Raw genomic sequence first — 13,655 nt, 5'->3', positions numbered from 1 at the left:
TGTGTGCTGTTTTAAATTACATATAGGGATTAAAGTATTTGCACATCAATGCATTCTGTTTTTTGCATTTTACGCAGCATCCCAACTTTTTTGGAAATGGGGTTTTATGTCTTTTAGTCAAAGTGGCTTCCAGTTAGCCACTCCGCCATAAAGGCCTGATTGTATGAATGCTGAAGAAATGGTTGTCCTTCTGACAGGTTTTCACATCTCTGCAGAAAAACCGAGAAGCTCTGTTTGGTTCCAACCTTCTTCCATTTCACAATAATGCAGCCCACTGTGCTTCTGGAAATACTCCTTTTTGACAACCATTCCCAGATCTATCCCTCCACACTTCAGTCTATGAGGTCTACAGAGACTTCTGGAGAGTAGGTAGAGTACCTTGGACCTCATGGCTTGGTTTGGCTCTGGCATGCACTATAGACATGTTTGCCTTTCTAAATTTCCAATCAGTTTAATATGCCAGTGGTGGACTCCAAGACATCTTTGGAGGCGTCAAAGACATCAATAACTCCAAGACATCTTTGGAGGCATCAAAGACATCAAAAACCCCAAGACATCTTTGGAGACTCGTGGAGGATCAAATGACACACAATACTTGTGTACAATACATTTGCATAAACTGTGTGAAGAGCAATGTCAAAAAAAGCATATTATCAATTGCAGTTTGTAACACAACAAAATGTGGAGAAGGTGAAGGGCTCTGAATAAAAGGCACTGTAAATATTTGGTCACATGATTCGTTTCATGTAGCGTTCCCTAGAAACGTTGTGTGTCTGAACTAACCCCACCCTACTAATCTGAAAGAATGCTGTCTTACCGGTGGTATCAAAACTGAAGTCTTTCCTCTTGTTTCTATTATATCCTTTGAGGCTGAAGCAATAAGCTTTTGTGAAAACTATTCCAGTCAGTAAAATGGTCGGTCAGTCAGTCCTGAACGCACTACAGTCCTGGTTTACATACCTTACCATGGCACTGTTAAATATAGAGAGGCTGCATTTGGTTCTTCAGGGTCAAGGGGGACTCTGGAGTCATGTTACACTGGGATACAGAGAGAAGAAAAACCACAGGACAAATACAGAGGACATGCTGTTGATTTTATAATATGTTGCAAGGCATAATACTGTAGATTCAAAATGTATATCATTTTCCTTTGAGTTCTGTGTGTCTGCAGTGATCAGAGTTTGTGCTAGTTTTCTCATTGTGAAAACTGTCATGGGTAACATTGTCAGAGGGTATGTCCAAGATATGTTTAGGTTATCCGGCTGCGGAAATCGTAGCTTTACTTTCATTCAGGTTTATAAATATGCAGTCACTAGAATGCACCGTGTTGAATATGAAGGAGTGTTCCTAAGTTTCCCTCTGTCGCTCATTTCCCCAGGGGGCCTTTTTAACTGAGTTTTCAACTGATCCAGGGACAGCCCTGATAACCTGTGCATTTCTCTGAACATACTGGTTCAGATAATTAACTAAGTGTTAACTGGCCTAGGGTCAGCCCGTCTTTTTACCAAGAGCGTGTTTCTCAAAAGGCTGTGAAACATTTCTCAGTCAGCACATCAGTCTATTTATAACACTTACACATATGATCTTCAGAAAGGACAGACACCAAGTACAACCAGTGTAGAGTACAAGGGGACATGTTTTCCTCCTTCAGGTAATCTTGAGGAGTCTCTGGAGTTGTGTGATTGTTTCTTCGTTTTGATAGTTATGTACCTCAGTTATTCTTAAGTATAATTTAATTTTAAACTGTGCTTATTTTTCACAGGGATTTTATTTGAGCAACTTTAAACAGAATTATTTGATGATGGTAGGTTTACTTAAATTGCAGCTTAATTTGTGGCATGCTGAAGTACTAACGAAAACACAGCCAAACTAAACAGTGTCTAATATCTTTTAACAAACTGATGTATGTATTATATTTTTCTGGGGACAGTATGTGTACTTTTGTGAAGCAGCTGATTCTCTGTAAAAATGTGTGGCCTGCAAGTCTATTGATGTGTTTACAATCCATGTTTGGTGTACAGCGGAGATGAACCATTCTTTATTTAAATGCAAATGATTTGGCCATGACTTTGATATGTAAAATATGACAGATATTTTTTACGATGTTTTTTTTTCAAAATGTAAAATGGGGTTGGTATTTTTCACATTATTTTCCACTCAAAATGTTTTGCCACTCCATGTTAAAAACAATTTTAATGCTTTAATGAACAGATACGGTTTGGAGAGAGTTTCAGTGGAAATATCACTGAGTTGGATTCAAACACATGCTGCAGCAGTACATGTACCAGAGGCAGTGGCTTCCCTCAAATGCATATGACTGATACGGTCCAGGCGCCATGAAAATAAGCTGTGCTCAAAACTACACTGTAATTTTAAGCACAGCTTCACTATCTCTTACAACCTCCCATTCCACCCTTCACCTCCCCAGAGACGTCATATCCAGTCCTCTCGTCCCCCGCGCCATGTTGGTCACCGCCACTGCGACAGCTGTTTCAGCCGGCGCTGCAAGGCCCCCGTGGAGATCTCCGTGTCCTGCGCGCTCATCCCCTGCAGTCTGATGTGTGGAGCCCTGTTCCACATGTGCAAACAGGAGGAGCACGCACTGCTCTGCCCCAATGAGAAGGTGCCGTGCCTCAACGCCGACTTCGGCTGCCCGCTAAACATGCCTCGTTCCCGGCAGGCTGCTCACCTGCAGGACTGTCCGGCAAGCGTGGTGTGCTGCACCATGGATTGGATTCGCTGGCCGGCCGACGAGGCCTACGCAAACACGCACCCTGATGTCCACGCACCTGTGCACACCCTGCATGAGAACCTGCTGAAGGAGGAGAAGGAAAAAGAACAGCTGGATCTGGCCATGGCCCTGAATGACCAAAGACAACTGTACGCCCGATTGAAAATGAAGACCCTCTACCCAGAGATGACCATAAAGGAGGAAGGGGAGGAGGAGGAAGAGGCGGTGAAGAAAAAGCCGAAGAAAGAGGACTGGGCCACGGTGCGTCTAGGAGCTGTTACCCAGAATGCTGCGGATGAAGAGACGTCAAATCATATCCAATCTGGTAACAGGCTTTGTTGGGCAAACTCTATAAAAGCTATTATAACGGTATCGTGATTGTTAGTTTGTCATCTCTTCTCCCTGTCGTTCTACCTTGCTTCACTCAGATGCCCCAGAAACGGCGGTGACAGACCTTTCAGATTATTCTCTGGAGGAAGAGGAGGAGGAAGATGCGGGAGAGGTGGAATCGGCTGGAGCCATAAACCTTGAAAGATACAACCGATATGAGAGGATGTTTAGCATGGATAGAAGAGCCTGTGAACTGGCCCCTAAAATGGTGGCCAAGGGTAGAGAGGGGATGGAGTGGAGCCAGTGGATGGAGATGGAGAAGCAGTCGTGTATAGAGAAGAAGGAGAGGAGAGAGGCACTGGAAAGGGAAAAGGGAACTGGGCCAAAGGAGGATCCCAGTGTTTCAAGGGGTGCTCAGGCCAAATATACTCCGGAAGAGAGCACTCCCACGGGAATGGCCCCATGGCAAGCTGGTGTCCTGGAGCGCATGGCCAAGGAGGCCACACCCCAAGAGTATAACATGTACCTGGTGCACCACGGACGCATGCTACTCTCCTTCGGCCAGATAGATGCCTGCACGCCCCGGGAGAGAGACTTTGTCTACGGAAACATAGAGCCCATACCAGTTCAGTCACTGCACTCATTCAAGGTGAGCGAGGAAGTTAGAAATAGAGATTGGATGCAACTGTCTGGATTTCATATTTTCAAGAAGGCGTATTTCATTATATTGATGCACACACAGATATGTTCCACATTTTATTAATTTAGCAGATTCTCTTGTTCATAGCTCAGCTGGTACAGCATAGCAGTGCATCGCCAGGGGAAGTATGGAAACATATGAAAATTTATGCATTAATTACTGTAAGTCGCTCTGGGTGAGTTAGTTAACATTGAAGTAATTTCAGGAGTAGGGATTTAAGAGCGAATTGGATCTTAAGTTTAACATCCTACTCAAAGGTACGCCCCTCGCTTAGGGCAAGGTCCCAAACAATGCTGTGGGACATTGGGATTTTCTTAGACGAAAGGTAAAGTATGCCACCTACTGGCCCTCCAACTGGCTCTCCCATCCAGATACTAAACAAGACCAGCCCTGCTTAGCTTCAAGCCAGCAGGGAAATATAGGGTGGCTTTGCAAGTTGATGTAAATCAAGAAATATCAATGTATGTTACGTAATGTGTTATTAATCTTTCCCCTGCAGGTTCCTGACAGCTTCCGTGAGAAGCACCGCAGTGTCCACTACTATGACGCCTCACTCCGTGCTGAGAGTACCTGGGCCTGTGTAGACACATCTGACCTGGGGGCTGGAACAGAGAGCTGGTGGACAGACGAGACTGAGAGCACTCTTTTGGGCTATGCAGAGAGAGAAGTCATGGGGCATCAGGTTAGTTAAAGCTACAAGGGTTCACTGGGTCAAACCAGTGCCAGCGTTTGTTTCAATGTAATGCCAAACAGAAAAGAAAATGTTTTACAGCTATCGGGACAAACATATTAGTATCTGCATTTCACATGCTGGAAATAGTCAATAAAGATATTTTAGGTAATTTATCTAGGCATTTGAATCTCAAGTGTTGGGTTGAAAGCGGCAAGTCAAGGTCCCGGGTGTTAACATGTTCGTATGGGACAACCCGCTGATCACCAATCTGCTGATCTCTGACTGGATATGTCTCTCTAAGCCACAGGTGTCAAACCGGTTCCACAAAGGGCCGAGTGTCTGCAGGTTTTTGGTTTTTCCTATAAATTGGTTCCTAGTTCATACCTACACAAACAGGTGAGGGTAGAAACTAACCAATCAGTGACCTAATTAACCAATCAAGTACAAGGAGAGAGCAAAAACCTGCAGACACTCGGCCCTCCGTGGAACCGGTTTGACACCTCTGCTCTAAGCTGTTCACAAGTGAGCTCATTTGTCTTCCTCCCTGTCTTACTTGTTCAAAGATCAGTGAGACGTGTGGACAGGATGGACTGTATGTGGACATGGGGATGCAGACCTACTCTTTCAAGACAGCCCCATTCCAACGAGACACGACATTAGCAGACCTGACGAAAGACAAGCCTCTGAAGCTCCGCCTCCAGCTGCAAGCGGACAGCACATCCAGCCGCCACAACAAGGCTTGCTCTGCCTTCACCTTCCTCTGTGGACACTACTTCCAACGCAGGGAATTCCCCAAACACTTCAGGTACCCCAAACACCTTTAATGCAGATGGTTCTGCAAATAACTAATCAATTACCTGAATCTCTGTGATTTTGTTATTTATTTATTCAGGTGAATAAAATAAGACCCCGGTACAAATACAACTATAATGTACAATTTAAAGGTGTTACAGAGTTGTTGTTTTTTCACTTTATTTGCAATATCTATCTTCCACATGGAGGACAAATTCCATGTGTATCACCTTTAATCACCATAAACACCACACAGATTACATTGAGACACACAATCACATTGTAACTTTGAAAGTTAACTCTGAAAACCTCATCTGAATAAAAAATGTATTGTGGAGGGGCCCAAAGAAAATAACTTAGGGGCTTGTTTTTGCGCAGACCACTCTTGCAGTATTACCTCCATAATGGTTTCTGCATAATTTAATTGAGAAATTATTTTCATTATTCAGGAACGTGCACACAGACATTCAGACGTGTGTCAACGGCTGGTTTGAGCAGAGGTGTCCACTGGCCTACCTGGGCTGCACCTATAGCCAGAGAAGATTACAGCCCTTTAGACAACCTGCCACTGTCACATACAAGTAAGAACAACTCAACTCAGAACCAGTATTTACTCCAGAAATGTTGAGTCATTAAGTTCCCTTCTAATTAAAACTACTTTGAATTAAATACTTTGTAGTTCCATAGCCTAACTTTGACATCTAACCCGTCAATTCCAGCCAAGAACTGAGCATCTTCAACCTCCGACCCAACCTACCAGCCACTCTAGAGGAGGCACCAAACCCCCCAAAAGCCTTTAAGTCCCAGCCTGTCCCAAAACTCAGTAGGCGAAAGTCAAAAGGCGGAGGGGACGGGAATTCTCTGAGTGCTCTGCCCTATGAGGTGTTGTGCCATGTAGCCAGGTTCTTGGACAGCTTCTCTCTGTCTCAACTGGCCCTGGTTTCCCACCTCATGAGGGATGTGTGTTCCTCTCTGCTGCATGAGAGGGGGATGGTTACCCTCTTCTGGGAGAAGAAATGTTATTCAAAAGGCGTAGCCAAGTGGAAATCCAAAGCGGTAAGCGCACCAAAGGTTACAATGATAAAAATCTATTAAGTAAAATTTGAAGAAACGCCTACATCTGTTTCCAACACCTGTGGTTCTTTTCCCCATGTTTTTATCTTTCTCTCTGTCTCCAGGTGTGGCAGTTCAGTCATCTGTTCTCGACAGTGGATTCATGGCGTTTTATAGATGATGTACCGTCCATGTCGGAGCACCTGAAGACGTGTCCCTACTACCAAACCTGCGTGCCGCCAAAGCCAATGGCCCTGCCAAGCATGAGTCAAGTACAGGGCAGAAAACAAAAGAAGGACAACCAGCAGAGACAGAGCCTGGTTGCTCAGTTCATGGTCAACAGATAAGGGAAAATATAAAGTATGCTGATGTTACCTGTAAGTCTTCCCTCACCAGCCTCCTTTACTGACGGTCCACCCTTGGAGCACAAACAGAACAAATTAAACAGTTTGTCCTAAAACGCAATCTATTTCTCCCTGAAATTTTGAGAAATTGAGATTAATTGAAAAAGCATATTGTGAAGGAGAGCTGTAATGTTTTTTTTCACTTCATCATGAATTTGGTGTGTTTAATTAAATTCCTTCAAAATGCAATAAATTGTGTTGAATTGAATTACAGTAAGTTGGGATGAATTTAACAGAGACACATAATCAAACTATTATGCTAAGCAATACACTGTATAATTCTCACTCTGATTTATATGTAATACTACTAGGTTTCACACAGTCAAACATATTAAACTGTACAAACTGAACTACTGTGAGGTTAATATTTGAAAATGTGTTTTAACAAAATGCATTAGTACAGTAATATGAGATCTCTAAGTAAAATATTTAATTCCATGATTTTTGTCCTTAGCTAATGATCTTATCCAGAGCGACTTACAGTGCATTTGACTAATGAATGCTACAGTAGTAAAAACACATCACATTCTAATATTGAGTAGACAAACATTCCACATCACCTAAATTATGAATTTTATGGGCAAAAAGATAAGTAAAGCACACCTAAAGTAAATGTTTACTAGGTTTATGACTGACAGCAACAAAACTTCATATGCACGTTCTTTCTCTAAACATGGCACTTGACCTTAAATCCTCCAAGGAAACTTAGCTAGTAAAATAAGGGTATGAAGTAAACAAATAAAACAAACAATGGGCAATACTTTTTAAGAAGTATCAACACAATTATGTTGTTGTAAAAATGTTTAAGTAATTTTAGCCTGAAGTTCTGAACGTTACATTCAAGAGCCTATGTGGGATGTCGAAAGTACTACGCCACTATGTGCAGATAGCCTACTATAACCCCACTCTTTCTACAAACCTCACTGGCAGGAATTCAATTTGCAGTTCTCAAAATAGCACCACAGTTGCTATTAAATGATGGTGTTTTCGCCATCTGGTAAATTCTGTAAGTGAATGAGGTATTAGGTAGACCTAGTTGCTAATGTTCTAGAGAGTGTCTTTAAAGTAAGTGTTTATTATTCAAAACCTATACATTTCAAATAGATAACCTATGTAATTCTGGGTGATCCTGCTCTGAACCTAATATGCACTGCTGCTCATTGTGGACTGGTGACAAATATAGCCTCTTCAAAATGTATTCCTCCATCTTGACTTACAGCAAATGTATAACTTGTATTTTATAGATAATTACCAAAGTTTATGACTGGTGGATGATACCTTGTAATTGTAAAGGAGCTTCCATTGTCCTATCAAATCTGTACATTATGTACACTGTACCCTGAACATACAGTATAGTTGATTGGTCTTGAATGTTCTTCTCAATAAAAGTCTTATACCTTCAAAACGACTGCTTTGTTGCATTTTGGCATGCTGGAACTGCATTAAAGCCTTGATCAAACCTACAACGGCAATACAATGCACTGTGGTATGGAGGACCAAACCTGCTAAAATTAGAAATGAATGAATAAATAAATATATCAATAAATATATTTATACATAACAATATAATAAATGTATTAATTAATTATATTTCCCTATTTATTGAATTTTTTATCATTAATTTCTGTTTCTTTTTATTCATTTCCATAATCTTATATTTCTGTATATATTTATCTGTATTTATTTCCATATTTTTTATTTGTTTTAATTTATTTCCATATTATGTTTTCTGTATTTATTTGCATATTTTATTTCTGTATTTATTTATTTCCATGTTATTTTCTTTCTGTATTTATTTATTTCCATATTTCCTTGTCCTTAAGCTAATGAGGGGGCGGGATGTTGATATTTGAGAGTGGATACGACTTTGAACAGTGTAAATGTATGCCAGTTAGCCTAGAGTAAAACCGAGAGGGGTTTTTGGAAAGTGAGTACGCTACAAAAACGGTGAATCTTCACTTAAATTACAAGTGTGGTCCTAAACACTGGCACTGAAATGAACCCATTTCAATGCAAGTACTCCTGGGACAGACCTGCAAAGACACGCTGTTCTCGTAGCCTGTTTACTTTGCGAAAATGACATTGTGTTTTTTCAAAAACTCCTCTCAGTTTTTCGATACCTTAATCATGTTAGCTATGATTTGTAAGTAATTAATTAGCATTTTATTGCATGACAGAAGTATTTGATACATAAGAAAAGCGGAACTCAATATTTTGTACAGAAACCTTTGTTTGCAATTACAGAGATCATACGTTTCCTGTAGTTCTTGACCAGGTTTGCACACACTGCAGCAGGGATTTTGGCTCACTCCTCCATACAGACCTTCTCCAGATCCTTCTGGTTTCTGGACTGTCGCTGGGCAATACAGACTTTCAGCTCCCTCCAAAGATTTTCTATTGGGTTCAGTACTGGAGACTTCATACAGAGCCACTCCTTAGTTGCCCTGGCTTTGTGTTTCGGGTCGTTATCATGCTGGAAGACCCAGCCACGACCCATCTTCAATGCTCTTACTGAGGGAAGGAAGTTGTTGGCCAAGATCTCGCGATACATGGCCCCATCCATCCTCCCCTCAATACGGTGCAGTCATCCACCATGCTTCACGGTTGGGATGGTGTTCTTGGGATTGTACCCATCCTTCTTCTTCCTCCAAACATTGCGAGTGGAGTTTAGACTAAAAAGCTCTAATTTTGTCTCATCAGACCACATGACCTTCTCCCATTCCACCTCTGGATCATCATTGGCAAACTTCAGACGGGCCTGGCCATGTGCTGGCTTGAGCAGGGGGACCTTAATTTTTAATCCATGACGGCATAGTGTGTTACTAATGGTTTTCTTTGAGACTGTGGTCCCAGCTCTCTTCAGGTCATTGACCAGGTCCTGCCATGTAGTTCTGGGCTGATCCCTCACCTTCCTCATGGTCATTGATGGCCTACGGGGTGAGATCTTGCATGGAGCCCCAGACCGAGGGAGATTGACAGTCATCTTGAACTTCTTCCATTTTCTAATAATTGCACCAACAGTTGTTGCCTTCTCGCCAAGCTGCTTGCCTATTGTCCTGTAGCCCATCCCAACCTTGTGCAGGTCTTCAATTTTATCCCTGATGTTCTTACATAGCTCTCTGGTCTTGGCCATTGTGGAGAGGTTGGAGTCTGTTTGATTGAGTGTGTGGACAGGTGTCTTTTATACAGGTAACAAGTTCAAACAGGTGCAGTTAATACAAGTAATGAGTGGAAAACAGGAGGGATTCTTAAAGCAAAACTAACAGGTCTGTAAGAGATGGAATTCTTACTGGTTGGTAGGTGATAAAATACTTATGTCATGCAATAAAATGCTAATTAGTTATTAAAAAATCATACAATGTGATTTTCTGGATTTCTTTATTTATTTCATCTCTCACAGTTGAAGTTTACCTATGATGAAAATTACAGACCTTTACATGCTTTGTAAGTAGGAAAACCTGCAAAATCGGCAGTGTGACAAATACTTGTTCTCCCCACTATATACAGAAATATAAGATTATGGAAATGAATAAAAAGAAATAAATACCCCCTTAATGATGCGTAAGATTTTGAGTACCGTGACGTCGCCCGGTATGGCGCAGCCGGGGCCCCACCCTGGAGCCAGGCCCGGGGTTGGGGCTCATATGTGAGCCCCCATGGGGCCCGGCCAGGCTCAGCCCGAACGGGAGACATGGGGCCGCCTTCCCGTAGGCTCACCACCCACGGGAGGGACCATAAGGGGCCGGTGCGAAGAGGATCGGGCGGCAGTCGAAGGCAGGGGCCTAGACAACCCGATCTTTGGACACGGAAACTGGCTCTAGGGATGTGGAATGTCACCTCGCTGGCGGGGAAGGGGCCTGAGATTGTGCGTGAGGTGGAGAGGTTCCGATTAGAGGTAGTCGGGATCACCTCTACGTACGGCTTGGGCTCTGGAACCACACTCCTTGAGAGAGGATGGACTCTTCACCACTCTGGAGTTGCCCATGGTGAAAGGTGGCGGGCTGGTGTGGGTTTGCTTATAGCTCCCCAGCTCTGCCGCCATGTGTTGGAGTTTACCCCGGTGAACGAGAGGGTCGTTTCCCTGCGCCTACGGGTCGGGGATAGGTCTCTCACTGTTGTTTGTGCCTACGGGCCGAACGGCAGTACAGAGTACCCAACCTTCTTGGAGTCTCTGGGAGGGGTGCTGGAAAGTGCTCCGACTGGGGACTCTATCGTTCTACTGGGGGACTTCAACGCCCACGTGGGCAACGACAGTGACACCTGGAGGGGCGTGATTGGGAGGAACGGCCCCCCTGATCTGAACCCGAGTGGTGTTCAGTTATTGGACTTCTGTGCTAGTCACAGTTTGTCCATAACGAACACCATGTTCATGCATAAGGGTGTCCATCAGTGCATGTGGCACCAGGACACCCTAGGCCGCAGGTCGATGATCGACTTTGTTGTCGTCTCATCTGACCTGCGGCCGTATGTCTTGAACACTCGGGTGAAGAGAGGGGCGGAGCTGTCAACTGATCACCACCTGGTGGTGAGTTGGATCCGATGGCGGGGGAGGAAGCTGGACAGACTCGGGTCTCCTGTTAGAGAGATCTTTAACTCCCACCTCCGGCAGAGCTTCGACTGGATCCCGAGGGAAGCTGGAGATATTGAGTCCGAGTGGACCATGTTCTCCACCGCCATTGTCGAAGCGGCCTCTCTGAGCTGTGGCTGTAAGATCTCCGGTGCCTGTCGAGGCGGCAATCCCCGAACCCGGTGGTGGACACCGGAAGTAAGGGATGCCGTCAAGCTGAAGAAGGAGTCCTATCAGGCCTGGTTGGCTTGTGGGACTCCAGAGGCAGCTGACGGGTACCGACAGGCCAAGCGGGCTGCAGCCCGGGTGGTTGTGGAGGCAAAAACTCAGGCCTGGGAGGAGTTCGGTGAGGCCATGGAGAAGGACTATCAGCTGGCCTCGAAGAGATTCTGGCAAACCATCCGGCGCCTCAGGAGAGGGAAACAGTCCCCTACCAACGCTGTTTACAGTAGAGGTGGGCAGCTGTTGACCTCAACTGAGGATGTCGTCGGGCGGTGGAAGGAGTACTTCGAGGATCTCCTCAATCCCGCCGTCAAGTCTTCCATTGAGGAAGCAGAGGATGAGGGCTCAGAGGTGGACTTGTCCATCACCCGGGCTAATGTCACAGAGGTGGTCAAGAAACTCCTCGGTGGCAAGGCACCGGGGGTGGATGAGATCCGCCCTGAGTATCTCAAGTCTCTGGATGTTGTGGGGCTGTCTTGATTGACACACCTGTGCAACATCGCGTGGCGGTCGGGGACAGTGCCTCTGGGATGGCAGACCGGGGTGGTGGTCCCTCTTTTTAAGAAGGGGGACCGGAGGGTGTGTTCCAACTATAGGGGGATCACACTTCTCAGCCTCCCCGGGAAAGTCTATGCCAGGGTTCTGGAGAGGAGAATACGGCCGATAGTAGAACCTCGGATTCAGGAGGAACAGTGTGGTTTTCGTCCAGGCCGTGGAACACTGGACCAGCTCTATACCCTCTGGAAGGTTCATGGGAATTTGCCCAACCAATCCACATGTGTTTTGTGGATTTGGAGAAGGCATTCGACTGTGTCCCTCGCGGCATCTTGTGGAGGGTGCTTCGGGAATATGGGGTCCTGGGTCCTTTGCTAAGGGCTGTCAGGTCCCTGTACGACCGAAGCAGGAGCTTGGTCCGCATTGCCGGCAGTAAGTCAGACTTGTTCCCAGTGCATGTTGGACTCCGGCAGGGCTGCCCTTTGTCGCCGGTTCTGTTCGTAATTTTTATGGACAGAATTTCTAGGCGCAGCCAGGGGCCGGAGGGTGTCAGGTTTGGGGACCACACAATTTCATCTCTGCTCTTTGCGGATGATGTTGTCGTGTTGGCCCCTTCTAACCAGGACCTTCAGCATGCACTGGGACGGTTTGCAGCCGAGTGTGAAGCGGTGGGGATGAGAATCTGTACCTCCAAATCCGAGGCCATGGTCCTCAGTCGGAAAAGGGTGGCTTGCCCACTTCAGGTTGGTGGAGAGTGCCTGCCTCAAGTGGAAGAGTTTAAGTATCTAGGGGTCTTGTTCACGAGTGAGGGAAGGATGGAACGGGAGATTGACAGACGGATCGGTGCAGCTTCTGCAGTAATGCAGTCGATGTATCGGTCTGTCCTGGTGAAGAAAGAGCTGAGCCGCAAGGCGAAGCTCTCGATTTACCAGTCAATCTACGTTCCTACTCTCACCTATGGTCATGAGCTTTGGGTCATGACCGAAAGGACAAGATCCCGGATACAGGCGGCCGAAATGAGCTTTCTCCGCAGGGTGGCCGGGCGATCCCTTAGAGATAGGGTGAGAAGCTCGGTCACCCGGGAGGAGCTCAGAGTAGAGCCGCTGCTCCTCCACATCGAGAGGGCTCAGCTGAGGTGGCTTGGGCATCTGTTTCGGATGCCTCCGGAACGCCTGCTTTATACCAGCTCTTCCTGGGAAGGTGTTCCGGTCCCGTCCCACCGGGAGGAGACCCCGGGGAAGACCTAGGACACGCTGGAGGGACTATGTCTCCCGGCTGGCCTGGGAACGCCTCGGTGTCCCCCCGGAAGAGCTAGAGGAAGTGTCTGGGGAGAGAGAAGTCTGGGCATCCCTGCTTAGACTGCTGCCCCCGCGACCCAGCCCCGGATAAGCGGAAGATGATGGATGGATACAGAAATGAATGATCAAGGATTTAAATAATTTGGGAAATGGTGTTGATTAATAAAAAAATTTATGAGTAAATATATTTATTGATGCATTTATTCATTAATTTATTTGATCCTCCATACTGTAGAAGTTTATTTCAAATGGAATGCTGCGATTGGTTTGCAGCATTGCAGTGCAGAAGCAGTTGCAGAACTCTTGGTCTTATGTACGCGTTGGATTTATCAAATTCCTCGAGTTGTATGTGAAAGCAGGGTGGTAATAGCGCATAGTGAATGTCTATGG

The 13,655-nt window shown here is 45.3% G+C and overlaps 2 protein-coding genes across 2 annotated transcripts in view; one reads left to right on the top strand and one right to left on the bottom strand.

The window, feature by feature from the left end:
* Positions 1 to 950, bottom strand: part of LOC105027536 (F-box only protein 40) — a 29,211-nt gene extending 28,261 nt beyond the window's left edge. The window contains exon 1 of the mRNA XM_020047904.2: positions 818 to 950. The gene's annotated coding sequence lies outside the window, so the exon portion shown is untranslated. The remainder of the gene's footprint in view (positions 1 to 817) is intronic.
* Positions 951 to 1,587: 637 nt separating this feature from the next.
* Positions 1,588 to 8,087, top strand: LOC105027528 (F-box only protein 40). The gene is made up of 9 exons (XM_010899660.3): positions 1,588 to 1,651; positions 1,763 to 1,804; positions 2,429 to 3,056; positions 3,160 to 3,710; positions 4,261 to 4,443; positions 4,998 to 5,239; positions 5,676 to 5,807; positions 5,946 to 6,282; positions 6,405 to 8,087. The coding sequence occupies exons 2-9, from the start codon at positions 1,799 to 1,801 to the stop codon at positions 6,624 to 6,626; spliced, it is 2,301 nt and encodes a 766-aa protein (XP_010897962.2). The 5' UTR covers positions 1,588 to 1,651; positions 1,763 to 1,798; the 3' UTR covers positions 6,627 to 8,087.
* Positions 8,088 to 13,655: the final 5,568 nt, after the last annotated feature.

Source organism: Esox lucius, chromosome 7 (assembly GCF_011004845.1).
Source record: "Esox lucius isolate fEsoLuc1 chromosome 7, fEsoLuc1.pri, whole genome shotgun sequence".
NCBI lineage: Eukaryota > Metazoa > Chordata > Actinopteri > Esociformes > Esocidae > Esox > Esox lucius.
The sequence above is the reverse complement of the archived record's forward strand: the minus strand, read 5'-3'. Positions and strand labels throughout refer to the sequence as shown.

What these genes read in the sequence shown, in the direction of transcription:
- LOC105027528 (XM_010899660.3), top strand. An exon ending in GTCAAATCATATCCAATCTG is followed by an intron (nt 3,057 to 3,159) that starts GTAACAGGCTTT and finishes TGCTTCACTCAG; the next exon opens with ATGCCCCAGAAACGGCGGTG. An exon ending in CCTGCCACTGTCACATACAA is followed by an intron (nt 5,808 to 5,945) that starts GTAAGAACAACT and finishes CGTCAATTCCAG; the next exon opens with CCAAGAACTGAGCATCTTCA.